The sequence below is a fragment of the Rana temporaria genome, chromosome 12 (assembly GCF_905171775.1).
Source record: "Rana temporaria chromosome 12, aRanTem1.1, whole genome shotgun sequence".
NCBI lineage: Eukaryota > Metazoa > Chordata > Amphibia > Anura > Ranidae > Rana > Rana temporaria.
In genome coordinates, this window is record NC_053500.1 from 131,187,767 (window position 1) to 131,205,318 (window position 17,552).

At 44.9% G+C, this 17,552-nt stretch overlaps 1 protein-coding gene across 2 annotated transcripts in view; it reads right to left on the reverse strand.

Annotated features, from left to right (window-relative positions):
* The window catches only part of RAB37 (RAB37, member RAS oncogene family), a 58,534-nt gene extending 41,271 nt beyond the window's left edge, over positions 1–17,263 (reverse strand). Inside the window, exons 1-2 of one of the 2 annotated variants that reach the window (XM_040330711.1) lie at positions 17,004–17,263; positions 7,205–7,315 (exon numbers count right to left, since the gene is read on the reverse strand). In XM_040330711.1, coding sequence (XP_040186645.1) covers positions 7,205–7,315; positions 17,004–17,063 — 171 coding nt within the window. In that variant the 5' untranslated portion in view covers positions 17,064–17,263. The remainder of the gene's footprint in view (positions 1–7,204; positions 7,316–17,003) is intronic. The other variant, XM_040330713.1, reaches the window with a different exon arrangement.
* Between the last annotated feature and the right edge of the window lie 289 nt (positions 17,264–17,552).

Here is a 17,552-nt window from a genome sequence, read left to right on the forward strand (position 1 = left end):
CTACAGAGAGGACTATGTATGCATGGAGGGGATCTACCTACAGAGAGGACAATGTGCGCATGGAGGGGATCTACCTACAGAGAGGACTATGTGTGCATGGAGGGGATCTACCTACAGAGAGGACTATGTGTGCATGGGGGGGATCTACCTACAAAGAGGACTATGTGTGCATGGAGGGGATCTACCTACAGAGAGGACTATGTGTGCATGGGGGGGATCTACCTACAAAGAGGACTATGTGTGCATGGAGGGGATCTACCTACAGAGAGGACTATGTGTGCATGGAGGGATCTACCTACAGAGAGGACTATGTGTGCATGGAGGGGATCTACCTACAGAGAGGACTATGTGTGCATGGAGGGGATCTACCTACAGAGAGGACTATGTGTGCATGGAAGGGATCTACCTACAGAGAGGACTATGTGTGCATGGAGGGGATCTACCTACAGAGAGGACTATGTGTGCATGGAGGGGATCTACCTACAGAGAGGACTATGTGTGCATGGAAGGGATCTACCTACAGAGAGGACTATGTGTGCATGGAAGGGATCTACCTACAGAGAGGACTATGTGTGCATGGAGGGATCTACCTACAGAGAGGACTATGTGTGCATGGGGGATCTACCTACAGAGAGAACTATGTGTGCATGGGGGGATCTACCTACAGAGAGGACTATGTGTGCATGGAGGGATCTACCTACAGAGAAGACTATGTGTGCATGGAGGGGATCTACCTACAGAGAGGACTATGTGTGCATGGAGGGGATCTACCTACAGAGAGGACTATGTGTGCATGGAAGGGATCTACCTACAGAGAGGACTATGTGTGCATGGAGGGATCTACCTACAGAGAGGACTATGTGTGCATGGAAGGGATCTACCTACAGAGAGGACTATATGTGCATGGAGGGATCTACCTACAGAGAGGACTATGTGTGCATGGAGGGGGTCTACCTACAGAGAGGACTATGTGTGCATGGAAGGGATCTACCTACAGAGAGGACTATATGTGCATGGAGGGATCTACCTACAGAGAGGACTATGTGTGCATGGAGGGATCTACCTACAGAGAGGACTATGTGTGCATGGAGGGGGTCTACCTACAGAGAGGACTATGTGTGCATGGAGGGGTCTACCTACAGAGAGGACTATGTGTGCATGGAGGGGATCTACCTACAGAGAGGACTATGTGTGCATGGAGGGGATCTACCTACAGAGAGGACTATGTATGCATGGAGGGATCTACCTACAGAGAGGACTATGTGCGCATGGAGGGATCTACCTACAGAGAGGACTATGTATGCATGGAGGGGATCTACCTACAGAGAGGACAATGTGTGCATGGAGGGGATCTACCTACAGAGAGAACTATGTGTGCATGGGGGATCTACCTACAGAGAGAACTATGTGTGCATGGAGGGGATCTACCTACAGAGAGGACTATGTGTGCATGGAGGGGTCTACCTACAGAGAGGACTATGTGTGCATGGAGGGGTCTACCTACAGAGAGGACTATGTGTGCATGGAGGGATCTACCTACAGAGAGGACTATGTGTGCATGGAGGGGATCTACCTACAGAGAGGACTATATGCGCATGGAGGGATCTACCTACAGAGAGGACTATGTATGCATGGAGGGGATCTACCTACAGAGAGGACAATGTGTGCATGGAGGGGATCTACCTACAGAGAGGACAATGTGTGCATGGAGGGGATCTACCTACAGAGAGGACTATGTGTGCATGGAGGGGATCTACCTACAGAGAGGACTATGTGTACATGGAGGGGATCTACCTACAGAGAGGACTATGTGTGCATAGGGGGATCTACCTACAGAGAGGACTATGTGTGCATGGAAGGGATCTACCTACAGAGAGGACTATGTGTACATGGAGGGATCTACCTACAGAGAGGACTATGTGTACATGGAGGGATCTACCTACAGAGAGGACTACGTGTGCATGGAAGGGATCTACCTACAGAGAGGACTATGTGTGCATGGAGGGATCTACCTACAGAGAGGACTATGTGTACATGGAGGGATCTACCTACAGAGAGGACTATGTGTGCATGGAAGGGATCTACCTACAGAGAGGACTATGTGTACATGGAGGGATCTACCTACAGAGAGGACTATGTGTACATGGTGGGATCTACCTACAGAGAGGACTACGTGTGCATGGAAGGGATCTACCTACAGAGAGGACTATGTGTGCATGGAGGGATCTACCTACAGAGAGGACTACGTGTGCATGGAAGGGATCTACCTACAGAGAGGACTATGTGTACATGGAGGGATCTACCTACAGAGAGGACTACGTGTGCATGGAAGGGATCTACCTACAGAGAGGACTATGTGTGCATGGAGGGGATCTACCTACAGGCAGGACTATGTGTGCATGGAGGGATCTACCTACAGAGAGGACTATGTGTGCATGGAGGGATCTACCTATAGAGAGGACTATGTGTGCATGGAGGGATCTACCTACAGAGAGATCTACCTACAGAGAGGACTATGTGTGCATGGAGGGAATTACCTACAGAGAGGACCATGTGTGCATGGAGGGGATCTATCTACAGAGAGGACTATGTGTGCATGGAGGGATCTACCTACAGAGAGGACTATGTGTGCATGGAGGGATCTACCTACAGAGAGGACTATGTGTACATGGAGGGATCTACCTACAGAGAGGACTATGTGTGCATAGGGGGATCTACCTACAGAGAGGACTATGTGTGCATGGAGGGGATCTACCTACAGAGAGGACTATGTGTGCATAGGGGGGTCTACCTACAGAGAGGACTATGTGTGCATGGAGGGATCTACCTACAGAGAGGACTATGTGTGCATGGGGGGGGGTCTACCTACAGAGAGGACTATGTGTGCATGGAGGGAATCTACCTACAGAGAGGACTATGTGTGCATGGAAGGGATCTACCTACAGAGAGGACTATGTGTGCATAGGGGGATCTACCTACAGAGAGGACTATGTGTGCATGGAGGGGATCTACCTACAGAGAGGACTATGTGTGCATGGAGGGGATCTACCTACAGAGAGGACTATGTGTGCATGGAGGGGATCTACCCACAGAGAGGACTATGTGTACATGGGGGGATCTACCTACAGAGAGGACTATGTGTGCATGGAGGGGATCTACCTACAGAGAGGACTATGTGTGCATGGAGGGATCTACCTACAGAGAGGACTATGTGTGCGTGGAGGGGATCTACCTACAGAGAGGACTATGTGTGCATGGAGGGATCTACCTACAGAGAGGACTATGTGTGCATGGAGGGGATCTACCTACAGAGAGGACTATGTGTGCATGGGGGGATCTACCTACAGAGAGGACTATGTGTGCATGGAAGGGATCTACCTACAGAGAGGACTATGTGTGCATGGGGGGGATCTACCTACAGAGAGAACTATGTGCGCATGGAGGGATCTACTTACAGAGAGGACTATGTGTGCATGGAGGGGATCTACCTACAGAGAGAACTATGTGTGCATGGAGGGGATCTACCTACAGAGAGGACTATGTGTACATGGGGGGGATCTACCTACAGAGAGAACTATGTGTGCATAGGGGGACACTGAGAGGTGGCACTGGTGGGCACTGAGAGGCGGCACTGAAGGGCATTGATGGGTGGCACTGGTGGGCACTGAGAAGTGGCACTAATAGGTGGCACTGATAGCTGGCAGTGATGGGCACTGATGAGTGGCAGTGATGGGCACTGGTAGGTTACACTGATAGTCAGCATTGCTAGGTGGCACTGATGAGGCACTGATTGGCATCACTGGTGGGCATTGATAGGTGGCACTGTGGGCACTGGCAGGTAACAATGGCAGGTGGCACTGACAGGCGGTTTTCATGGGCATTGATGAGGCAGATGTACCTCCTTCCTCCTTGGGACCAATGTCCCTTGTGCACAAGCTGTAAGTGTGAGGAGAAGAAAAAATGATCACCGATTCTTTGTTTACATCACGTGATCAGCTGTCATTGGCTGACAGCTGATCACGTGGTAAGGTGCCGGGACCGGCCCCTTACATGGATCGGTGATCGCCTGAGTCTCAGTGACTCGCTGATCACAGCGCGCTCCCTGCAGGGGGCGCGCGTTGCGCATAAAAAGGGGAGGACGTCCTCTCGGCAATTGGAGTCCACGCTGTAGATGTCAATCGTCTATAGCGCGGATGTGAAGAGATGATGTCAGGATCCTAGGTGATTCCAAAGGCAGATTTCGTGGAACCGCATAGCAACAGGCATTTCCAGATGAGTAAAACATTTTTTTTTTTTCTTTTTTAGGTCTAATGAGCACAATGATGAAAAAAAAAATTTTGGGATGGAAACTCCACTTTAAGAACACAGGGACATGACCTCAAACTAACGGGAGGAAAGTTCAAAACGAATTCTAGAAAGTATTATTTTACTGAAAGGGCAGTTGACGCTTGGAATAAACTTCTAGCAGAGGTAGTGAGACAGTCAACAGTAAATGGCTTTAGGCTGCATTCACACCTAGGCGTACTGAATCGCGGCGTTTTGTCCCGCGATTTGCGGCGGCAAATAGCGGCGTTTTGTTCCCGCGATTCGCGGCGAACAAAACGCCGCGATTGCGAATGCAGCCTCACCCCCTCTATGGAGATGGTTCACATCTCCTATGCCGAACGCCGAAAGACGCCTGAAAAAAAGGTCCGGGACCTTTTTTCAGGCGGCAGGCGTCCGGCGTTCGGCGTGGAGATGTGAACCATCTCCATAGCCGACCATGTAAAATCACCCCTCCAGCGTATGATTGGCGGCTGCGGCGTCGCGCTTCAGGCGTATATACGCCTAGGTGTGAATGCAGCCTTAAACACGCTTGGAATAAACATAGATCTATACTCAGACAAAAAAGTTAACAAAAATAAATAAATAAACAAATACAAAAAAAATTGAACAAACAAAAAAAAAAAATAAACAAACAAAAAAAAAAAATAATAATAAATGGGCAGACTTCATGGACTACTTCGATCTCTTTTCTGCCTTCACTTTTCTACGTTTCCTTACATTTTTTCCATCATGCGCATCTCTATTCACTGATCTCCCCTACCTAGTAAGAACCCAGAAGCAACATACGCTATATTTCCAAAAGTATTGGGACGCCTGCCTCTACACGCACATGACCTATAATAACATCCCAGTCTTAGGGCCATATTCTCAGTAGAGTTACGACGGAGTATCTCAGGAAACTCCGTCGTATCTCTCTTTTTTGACCCGCGTATCTATGCGAGTGATTCCTAGAAGCATTTTCGCATAGATACGGCCAAGATCCGACATGTGTAAGTCACTTACACTGTCGGATCTTAAATGTAATTCGCCGCCGGCCGCTAGATGGCGTTTACGTTCAGGTCTCATTTGTTTATGCAAATGAGCCTGATACGCCGATTCCCGAACGAAATCGCGTTGCGTAACCGTCGCTTACGCCGTTTGCGGAAGCGTAAGGTTACCCCTGCTATATGAGGGGTAACCTTACGCCATTCCCACGTAGGCCATGTTAAGTATGGCGTCGGGTCCGCGTCGTCTTTTCCCGTCGGGTACGTCGTTTTCCTAAGTCGTTCTTGAATACGACTTTACGTCAATGACGCACACGTCGGCGTCATTGACGTTTTCCGCCGAGAACTGGAGCATGCGCACTGGGCTATTTTTAGCCCGGCGCATGCGCAGTTCGATCGAAACGGGGGCGCGCTTAATTTAAATATAAGCCGCCCCCTTTGAAATACGCGGGGATACGCCGGGCCTTTTACACTACGCCTCCGCAAACTACGGAGCAAGTGCTTGAGGAATACGGCACTTGCTCCAGTAAGTTGCGGCGGAGTAGTGTAAATAGCTTACGCGAGGCCGCCGCAGATTATTGGAGAATCTGGCCCTTAGTCCGTAGGGTTAATTATTGAGTTGGCTCACCCATTGCAGCTATAACAGCTTTAACTCTTCTGGGAAGGCTGTCCACAAGGTTTAGGAGTGTATCTATGGGAATGTTTGACCATTCTTCCAAAAGCGCATTGGTGAGGTCAGGTGCTGATGTGGATGAGAAGGCCTGGCTCACAGTCTCCGCTCCTAATTCATCCCAAAGGTGTTCTAATGGGTTGAGGTCAGGACTCTGTGCAGGCCAGTCAAATTCCTTCACCCCAAACTCACTCATCCATGTCTTTATGGGGTTGGCGCAGTTTGGCATCTTTGCCTTGGGTGCTGAATGACCTTGTCCCGGCACTGGGTATAGTATATACATATATTTACAATCGTCCATAACTATGTAAAAATACCTAGGCCCGGATTCAGATACATTGGTGTATCTATCTCAGATGCGTTACGCCGCCGTAAATTAGGGCGCAAGTTCCGTATTCAGAAAGAACTTGCGCCCTATGTTACGGGGGCGTAACGTATGTGGTCCGGCGTAAGCCCGCCTAATTCAAATGTGGATGATGTGGGCGTGTATTATTTAAATTTAGTGTGACCCCACGTATTTGACGTTTTTTACGAACGGCGCATGGGAAAGAATCCCAGTGCGCATGCTCGAAATTACGCCGCAAATTGTCAATGCTTTAGACGTGAACGTAACTTACGTACAGCCCTATTCGTAAAATTTTCAAAATTCGACGCGGGAACGACGTGCATACTTAACATAGGATACGCCTCATATAGCAGGGGTAACTTTACGCCGGAAAAAGCCTAACGTAAACGACGTAAAAAAATTCGCCGGGCGGACGTACGTTTCTGAATCGGCGTATCTACCTAATTTGCATATTCCTCGCGGAAATGACGTCTATACTTAACATAGGATACGCCTCATATAGCAGGGGTAACTTTACGCCGGAAAAAGCCTCATGTAAACGACGTAAAAAAATTCGCCGGGCGGACGTACGTTTCTGAATCGGCGTAACTACCTAATTTGCATATTCCTCGCGGAAATATACGGAAGTGCCACCTAGCGGCCAGCGTAAATATGCAGCCTAAGACACTTACGCCGGTCGGATCTTAGGGAGATCTAGGCGTAACTGATTCTATGAATCAGGCGCATAGATACGACGACGCACACGCAGAGATACGACGGCGTATCCGGAGATACGCCGTCGTAACTCCGTTGTGAATCCGGGCAATAAACTTCAGCTTCAACAGCACTATAAGCACAATACATACAACTGGGATGTCTATGACCAGCTTTTACTCTTACCGTGAATCCAATGCCCACTGTAGAAGTGAAGGACCCCGGGAGAAATTTGCCTTGGTCAAACTGTACAAGCAGCGATGTCTTCCCAACAGAACTGTCTCCCACCAGGATAGTCTACAGAAAAGCAGAACATAGAAGATGGTGGTCATTAAAAATACAAGGATTAGACTGGTCGTAAAACCCCGACATATGCCAAGTGATGTGACTATCCTCAGGTGATACACCGAGATGAAACAAATCCTCCTACATAAGTTGTACCTGTTTATATGGGCCCGGGTTCAGAAACATCTTACGGCGACGTATCTCCAGATACTCCGTCGTAAGTCTGAATGTGAGGCGTCGTATCTTGGCGCCTGATTCAAAGAATCAGATACGCCCGAATTTGTCCAAGATACGAGTGGCGTAAGTCTCCTACGCCGTCGTATCTTGGGGTGCATATTTACGCTGGCCGCTAGGGGCGCTTCCGTATATTTCAGCGTCGAATATGGAAATGAGGTAGATACGCCAATTCAGAAACGTACTTGCGCCCGTCGGATTTAGCTACGCCGTTTACGTAAGGCGTCGGTCCGGCGTAACTTTACCCCTCATAAAGCAGGGGTAAGTCATGTTAGGTATGGACGTCGGAAACGTCGGAACAGCGTCGTATTTTACGTCGTTTGCGTAAGTCGTTCGTGAATGGGGATGGGCGTAGGTTACGTTCACGTCAACTAAGCATTGAGCCGGCGTAACTTAGGGAAAAAATTTGACGTGATACTGAGCATGCGTGCGCATGTGCCGTGCGTTAGGCGCATCATTTAGGTGGGGTCACCAATCATTTACATACAACACGACCCCTACCAGCCTACTTTGAATTACGCAGGCTTACGCCGGCCCATTTACACTACGCTGCCGTAACTTAGGGCGCAAGTTCTTTGTGAATACGGTACTCGCCTCTCTAAGTTACGGCAGCGTAGCGCATATGAAATACGCTACGCCAGCAGAAACTTACGCCATTCTTTCTGAATCCGGGCCCTGCTGTTTCCTCTTCTCTACATCCATTCAAAGTCCAGAATTTAGAGCTTGTCTGAGCTGTCAGAAGAAAGGGATCTGAAACTGCACACCGCAGAGAAATCTGACAGCTGATTGGCGGATTGGTTTTATTTTCTAGGCGTTTTGCAATTCGTTTCGTAACGAATCGAAATTCGGACGAATTTAGCAACTTTTGGAGGTTTGGAAGCATTCGAATTTGCGATCTAAGCAATTACGAATAAAAACAGATCCGAAATAAATTATATCGCAAATAGCATAATTCGTTTTTGCGTTAATGCGGCCTAATTCAACAGCAAGTCGACTTGTTGTGATCCCAACCCCACATCCAACAATAACACTCTCCGCTCTGCTCTGCTCTCTGCTCCTCCCTCACCGTGCTGAACTCCCTCTCAAAATGGTGTACGGGGGCGGAGGCTATAGCCGCATGTCAAAAACGAAAGTAAAATACGAGATTTCGAATTGTTACAAATAACCGCCATGTATTTAGAAAAGTACAAATCCATTCGAAGCACGTTAGGCAGCGCCATTGTGAGAGAGACACGGAAAATTCCGAATCAACGAACCAAAAAAAAGTTCCGAATCAACGAAAAACAATGTACTCTACCGAAAGTACGAATTATAAATCAACTAAATATAAGGCTACATTAATACGAATCATTCCGATTCAACGAAAAATGACGCTTGCGAATATACAAATTAGTCCGAACACGAAAAGTCCCGTTTAGCAAAATTACGAATGATTACGAATCAACAGGACGGAAAAGAAACGAAACAAAACAAATTTTTCCATTGTGCACAAGTCTATTATTTTCTATTCTATTCTTTTCATTTATTTTATATAAAATGTTATTCTCTTTGGAAATCCAAATTCGATTTGCAAAACTTTTTGAATTTAATTCGAAAACGGTTCGAATTTGTCAGAGATTTTGGGCCAGATCCATGAAGCAGTTACGCTGGCGTATCTATTGATACGCCGCGTAACTGCTAGGTTGCTCCGGCGTATCTTTGTTTTGTATCCACAAAACAAGATACGCCTGAAGCTGGGCTAGATCCGACTGGCGTACGCCGTCGGATCTAAGGTGCATATTTACGCTGGCCGCTAGGTGGCGCTTCCGTCGATTTCCGCGTTGAGTATGCAAATTAGCTAGATACGCGAATCCACAAACGTACGTCCGGCCCCCTTTTTTTTTTTACGTAGTTTCCGTAAGGCTTTTTTTGGCGTAACGTTACCCCTGCTATATGAGGCGTACTCAATGTTAAGTATTGACGTCGGGCCAGCGTAGAATTTTACGTTGTTTGCGTAAAACGTTCGCGAATAGGGCTTTGCGTAGAATTATGTTCACGTCGAAAGCATTGGCTGGTTGCGGGTTAATTTGGAGCATGCGCACTGGGATACCCCCACGGACGGCGCATGCGCCGTTAAAAAAAAACCTCATTTACGTCGGGTCAAGACGTATTGACATAAAACACGCCCCATCTCATCCATTTGAATTGCGCGCCCTTACGCCCACACAGTTTCACTACGCCACCGTAACTTACGGCGCAAATTCTTTCAGGATACAGAAAATACGCTGAAAGTTACGGCGGCGTAGTGTATCTGAGATACGCTACGCCGGACGGAAAAATGCGCGGAGGTACGTGGATCTGGCCCTTTGAATTTAATTTGAAAACGATTCGAATTCGAATTTGTCAGAGATTTTGATTATTTTTTCTGATACGTTTAAATTCATTACTATTGCTCGGAGTTCAGCTTTAAATGTTATTAGAATAGCAAGTGTAAGGGAAATCATTTGTAAATGTAGCTTTTTATTTCTGTGTATTAATTCTTCATGGTCTGTGTAATGGGGGGGCACTTTCTGCTATAAGATGCCCCTCTTTCTCATCTCGGAAAGTCGGTCGGCGCCGCGCTCTAAGTTCCCCGGCGATCTGTCCTGGGCATATCCATATTTAATGATATCTGAGTTTGCTCTAAAACGCTCTTCTCAGATTCACGGTGAGAATATATTAAACACAAATGTGCACTCACATCCATTATTCACAGTTCCATCTTTAAGCCAGCCATACACATCATAACAAACAATTGATTCAGCAACACGGGGACCACAGCTGCTGAGGCAATCAGGCACCTCCATTATAGGGGACCCAGTAAGTTCCCACATGCGTCCCCAAGGGCCCATTCACACAAGTGCTTTGTGGTAGCATTGCATGCCCTAAAACACTTTGCAACAATCACACCTCCCAACTTTTTGAGATGGGAATGAGGGACACCTATCAGCAAAAGTATCCAGGCATAGGACACACCCCTTGCCACGCCCCCTTAAAGGAGAATTGTACAAAAAAAAAAGATTGGTTAAACCCACAAATGCTTTTTTTTACCACTATTCCTTTATTTTGGCTTTTGGAATTTATAAATGAAGCAATTTAGAAATCAGATGAAAGGTTTAGCACTGGGAAACACTTTTTGATAGATAAAAAGTGCATTTTATATACATCTATATAGATCAGACCAAAATGAGGGACAAATGAGGAGGAAAGAGGGACAGTTGGGAGCTATGCAACAAAGCATTAAAAAGCACCAGCTGTGATCTGCTTGTGGTGCATTGCGATGCCATTCAGTCCAGGTGAGTCCAAAGCATGACCCACCGCAGCACACCACAATGCAAACACAAGTCATAGACACATTAAACTAACCAAAAATAATAAAAACCTGCCTGAGACTCAAACAACCAGTCTGCAGTTAAACCTAACATTTCTCTCTCTCTTCACCTCCACATCTCTCTTCCCCTTCTCTTTCTCTCGTCCCCTTCTCTCTCTTCCCCTTCTCTCTCTCTTCCCCCTCTCTGTCTCTTTCTCTCTCTTCCCCTTCTCTCTCTCTCTCTCTTTCTCCCTCTTCCCCCTCTCTGTCTCTTTCTCTCTCTTCCTCCCCTCTCCCCCTCTCTTCCACCGTCTCTCTCTCTTACCCCCTCTCTCTCTTCTCCCCAATCTCTCACTCTCCCTTTCTTCCCCTCCTCTCTCGCTCGCCTCTCTCTTACCCCCTGTCTCTCTCTTCCCCTATCCCTCGCTCTCTCTCTTCCTCCCCCCTATCTCCCCCTTCTCTCCCCTCTCTCTCTTCCCCTTCTTTCCCACCTCTCTTTCTTCCTTCTCTCTATCTCCCCCCTCTCTTCCTCCCCTCTCTTTCTTCCTTCTCTCTATCTCCCCCCTCTCTTCCTCCCCTCTCTCTCTTCCTTCTCTCTATCTCCCCCCTCTCTTCCTCCCCTCTCTCTTCCCCTTCTCTCTCTCCTCGCTCTCTCTCCACCTCTCTCTCTTCCTCCCCCTCTCTCACTTGCCCTTCCTTTCCACCTCTCTCTCTTCCCCCTCTCTCTCTTTCCCTTTTTTCACCTGTATTTCTCTCTCTCTTTCTCCCCCCACTCTCTCTCTTTCTCCCCCACCCCCTCTCTCTCTCTTTCTCCCCTCACCCCCTCTCTCTCCCCCCACCCCCCTCTCTCTCTTTCTCCACCACCCCCCTCTCTTTTTTTCTCCCCCCTCTCTCTCCCACTTTCTCTCCCTCTCTCTCTCTCACTTTTCCCCCCGCCCCCTCTCTCTCTCCACCACCTCCCTCTCTCTCTCTCTTCCTCCCCCCTATCTCACTCTTCTCTCCCCTCTCTCCCTCTTCCCCTTCTTTCCCACCTCTCTCTCTTCCTTCTCTCTGTCTCCCCCCACTCTTCCTCCCCTCTCTCTTCCTCACCCTCTCTCTCTCTTCCCCTTCTCTCTCTCCTCGCTCTCTCTCTCTCTTCACCTCTCTCTCTTCCTCCCCCTCTCTCACTTGCCCTTTCTTTGCACCTCTCTCTCTTCCCCCCTCTCTCTCTTTCCCTTTTTTCACCTGTATTTCTCTCTCTCTTTCTCCCCCCACTCTCTCTCTTTCTCCCCCACCCCCTGTCTCTCTCTTTCTCCCCCCCCCACCCCCTCTCTCTCCCCCCCACCCCCCTCTCTCTCTTTCTCCACCACACCCTCCAAATTAATAAACATGCCGATTGATAGGAATGCCAATATGAAAATTCTTAAAAAACACAAATAATTAATAATATTATATTAATAATAATATTAATTTCCTAAAAGTTATTTTTTTTTTTGGATGGAAAAAAAGGGGGGGATTTACTCCAAAAATAAAAAGATAATTCTCCCACTCTACTAGACTCTGGTCCAGTCGCATCTTGAGTATGCCGTCCAGTTCTGGGCACCAGTCCTCAAGAGGGTGCCGGTAAAAGATCCTCCAAGCTGACGGCAAAGATTTTTGATAAGCAGTGTGCCGATTTTGCCCAGTAGTTATGCCTTGCAGTGGCATTCATTTTAAATAGCACCCTAATGCACAAGTTGAAGCGTGCGCCAACGCATGGCGATGCACCGTGGTTCATCTTAAAAATTTTGTGGCACTCCCAGATTTTGGGACATTCATTTCATTGGGCTGCCTATATGAAACGCACATTGATACGCCATATAACACGCCAGAAAAATGTAAATGGGCCCTGCATTTTCTTCATATGCTTTGGCTACTGTGCGTTGTGTTACAGCAGTACTGCGTATTGTGCTATGAAAGCCTCTTAAACGTTTTTATATTAATTGGCAGCAAAGTGATCACTTAGGAGCAGATGTAGGTGTGGGTGGGAGATGCAGAAAACAAACAGCAATGCAAAATTTACAGCCAACACCCGAGAAACAAGAGTGAGAAATAGAGCACTGCTGTCCATAAAGGAATCCATTAATGTAAAGTACCGCTTACATTAAAAAAGAACTACTGCCTAAAGCAGGGGTCTCCAAACTTTATTAACAAAAGGGCCAGTTTACTATCCTTCTAACTTTAGGGGGGCCGGACTGTGACCAGTGGGGCAAGAAAATGTCCTGGTGTCAGCAGGACTAAACAAAGCCCATCATTGGTATTAGGGGGAGGAGTAGGGCCCTATTGTTGGTATCAGTGGGAGATATATTGCCCCATCGATGGTGTCAGTGGGAGATATATTTCCCCATCGATGGTGTCAGTGGGAGATATATTGCCCCATCGATGGTGTCAGTGGGAGATATATTGCCCCATCGATGGTGTCAGTGGGAGATATATTTCCCCATCGTTGGTATCAGTGGGAGATATATTTCCCCATCGATGGTGTCAGTGGGAGATATATTTCCCCATCGATGGTGTCAGTGGGAGATATATTGCCCCATCGATGGTGTCAGTGGGAGATATATTTCCCCATCGTTGGTATCAGTGGGAGATATATTTTCCCATCGATGGTGTCAGTGGGAGATATATTTCCCCATCGTTGGTATCAGTGGGAGATATATTGCCCCATCGATGGTGTCAGTGGGAGATATATTGCCCCATCGATGGTGTCAGTGGGAGATATATTTCCCCATCGATGGTGTCAGTGGGAGGTATAGTGTCCCATCGATGGTGTCAGTGGGAGGTATAGTGTCCCATCGATGGTGTCAGTGGGAGATATATTGCCCCATCGATGGTGTCAGTGGGAGGTATAGTGTCCCATCGATGGTGTCAGTGGGAGGTATAGTGTCCCATCGATGGTGTCAGTGGGAGGTATAGTGTCCCATCGATGGTGTCAGTGGGAGGTATAGTGTAACTTTGATGGTGTCAGTGGGAGGTATAGTGTCACATCGATGGTGTCAGTGGGAGATATATTGCCCCATCGATGGTGTCAGTGGGAGGTATAGTGTCACATCGATGGTGTCAGTGGGAGATATATTGCCCCATCGATGGTGTCAGTGGGAGGTATAGTGTCCCATCGATGGTGTCAGTGGGAGGTATAGTGTCCCATCGATGGTGTCAGTGGGAGATATATTGCCCCATTCATGGTGTCAGTGGGAGGAATAGTGTCTCATTATTGGTATCAGTGGGAAGAATAGTGTCTTATTGCCAGTGGCATGAGCTATGCCCCACTGTTGCTGACAGTGTGGGGAATATTGCCTCAAGGGCCGGATAAAAGCATGCAAAGGGCCACATCCGGCCCCAGGGCCGCAGTTTGGAGACCACTGGCCTAAAGTAACAAGAAAAAAAATGAAAAACTCATTAAAAGATAAAATTAGAAAAAAAATTAAGCTTTTGTTGCCATTGTCACTATCAATTCTGTCTGTGTTATAGTTGGAGATGTAACTAATTACATATAGGTCTCATCATGGGGGGGGGGGGGGGGTGTCACAGGCAGCAATAAAGACCAGACAGAGATTCTAACCCTTCTCTACTCTGTCCATAGCAAAAAAATTGCTGAAATTCCTCTTTATGGACATATGACTAATATAATGTATCTATCTATCTATCTACAGTATCTATCTATATATCTATGTATTTCTTTATTTTTCTTTCTTTCTTCCTCTGTCTGCTATGGTACATAAATGATATGTATCTAGATATAGGAAAGAAAAAAATAAATATCTTTTTCTTTCTTTCCCACTCTCTCTCTCCCTCTTTCTTTCTTTCTCTCTCTCTTTTTTTATTTTCTCACACTCTCTTTTTCTTTCTTTCTCTCTCTCTTTCGTTCTCTCTTTTTTCTTTTTCTCTCTCTATTTCTTTCTGTCACTCTTTTTTTCTTTCTCTCTCTTTTTTGCTTTCTCTCTCTTTTTTCTTTCTCTCTCTTTTTTTTCTTTCTCTCTCTCGCGCTCTTTCTTTCTCTCCTTTCTTACTTTCTTTTTTTCTGCCTCATTCTTTCGTTCTTTCTTTCTCTCTCTCTCTTTCTTTTGTATTTGTCTCTCTTTCATTCTTTCTCTTTCTCTCTCTTTTTTCTCTCTTTCTTTTTTCCTTCTCTCTCTCTTTCATTTTTCTTTCTTTTTCACGCTCTTTCTTTCTCTCTCTCCTTACTTACTTTCTTTCTCTCTATCTTTTTTCTTTCTCTCTTTCTTTTTCTCTCTATCTTTCTTTCTCTCTCTCTTTCTTTTGTCTTTGTCTCTCTCTTTCTTTTTGTCTCTCTCTCTCTTTCATTCTTTCTCTCTTTTCTTTCTTTCTTTCTTACTTTCTCTATTTCTATTTCTCTCTTTTTTTTTTATTCCCTCTTTTTTTTCTCCTTTCTTTCTTTCTTTCTCTTTCTATCTTTTTCTTTCTTTCTCTCTCTGTCTCTCTCCCTCTCTCATTTCCCCTCTTTCTTTCTGTCTTTCTTTCTCTCTCTCCCTTTCTTTTTCTCTTTATTTCTCTTCTTTCTTTATTTTTCTCTCTTTTTTCTTTCTCTCTCTCCCATAATCTGTCTGTCTATATTCTGTATCTATCTATGATACAAAAATTATATATTGTATGTCAAAGAAAGAAAGAAAGAAAGAAAGACAAAGATTAAAAGAAAATCAATGCTAGATATGGAGATATCTAGATAGATAATCAAATCAGTGATAAATATAAGGATAGAAAAATAGCTAGATAGATAATAGATGCTAAATAGATGATAAATCAATGATATATGTCTATTTGTATAAATATATTAATAGATAATGTATAGAGGATAGATAGATAGATGATCAATCAACAATAGATGTCTATATTTAGATAGATTGTTAGATGATAGATAGATAGATAGATAGATAGATAGATAGATAGATAGATAGATAGATAGATAGATAGATAGATAGATAGATAGATAGGCAGATAGATAGAGAGATAGATAGATAGATAGGTAGTTAGATGATAGATAGATAGATACATAGGCAGATAGATAGATAGATAGATAGATAGATAGATAGATAGATAGATAGGTAGTTAGATGATAGATAGATAGATAGATAGATAGATATATAGATAGAGAGATAGATAGATAGATAGATAGATAGATAGATAGATAGATAATCAATCAACAATAGATGTCTATATTTAGATAGATTGTTAGATGATAGATAGATAGATAGATATATAGATAGATAGATAGAGAGAGAGAGATAGAGAGAGAGAGATAGATAGATAGATAGATAGATAGATAGATAGATAGATAGATAGATAGATAGATAGATAGATAGATAGATGATAGATAGATATAGAGAGATAGATAGAGAGATAGATAGATAGATAATCAATCAACAATAGATGTCTATATTTAGATAGATTGTTAGATGATAGATAGATAGATAGATAGATAGATAGATAGATAGATAGATAGATAGAGAGATAGATAGATAGATAGATAGATAGATAGATAGATGATAGATAGATAGATAGATAGATGATAGATAGATAGATATAGAGAGATAGATAGAGAGATAGATAGATAGATAATCAATCAACAATAGATGTCTATATTTAGATAGATTGTTAGATGATAGATAGATAGATAGATAGATAGATAGATAGATAGATAGATAGATAGATAGATAGATAGGAGAGAGATAGATAGATAGATAGATAGATAGATAGATAGATAGATAGATAGATAGATAGATGATAGATAGATATAGAGAGATAGATAGAGAGATAGATAGATAGATAATCAATCAACAATAGATGTCTATATTTAGATAGATTGTTAGATGATAGATAGATAGATAGATAGATAGATAGATAGATAGATAGATAGATAGATAGATAGGAGAGAGATAGATAGATAGATAGATAGATAGATAGATAGATAGATAGGAGAGAGATAGATAGATAGGAGAGAGATAGATAGATAGATAGATAGATAGATAGATAGATAGATAGATAGATAGATAGATAGATAGATAGATAGATAGATAGATGTAACGGACATGACATGTTTTCAGCACACACCTTGGCACGGTCACACCTCTATATTCCTCTGTCTATGATCTCTATGTATACCTTGTGTTGGAGATCCTGGTTGTAGGTAGAACATTGCCTTCCTTCGGATAGTTCCTCCATATTACTCTTCTCTCTCCGGTGTTTCTGGTAGAATAGTGGACTCCGCCAGCTCCATACACAGGTCACCTGTCTGCGCTGCTTTTCACGCCTCTCGTCACCATAGACAAGGCTTGGCCTCTCTATTAGCAGTAGGAGGAGGAGGTGAGAGGAAGCTCTGCTATCCCCATCTGACTGTTATATAAACTCAGCATTGCCAGGGATGGGGGAGGTATGACAGACTGGAATCACATCTCTGTACACCCACCTCGTTATCATTGTATCCAGTATACAGCTCACGTTTAAAGAACATCCATCTACCACTAAAACCGGTTACTTAACACCACTTTTGGTGCGTTTCAATGAACCTCAGCGCTCGTCTATAAAACGCAAGCAAGTCGCACAGATACAAATAATCCATGCATCGCAATGGCTCAAGACCTTTTTGTTGTCCGTTGATAGCCCATTTATTTTAAAGCTAGTCTCCAGGATGAGCAAATATTGTCTAAATAC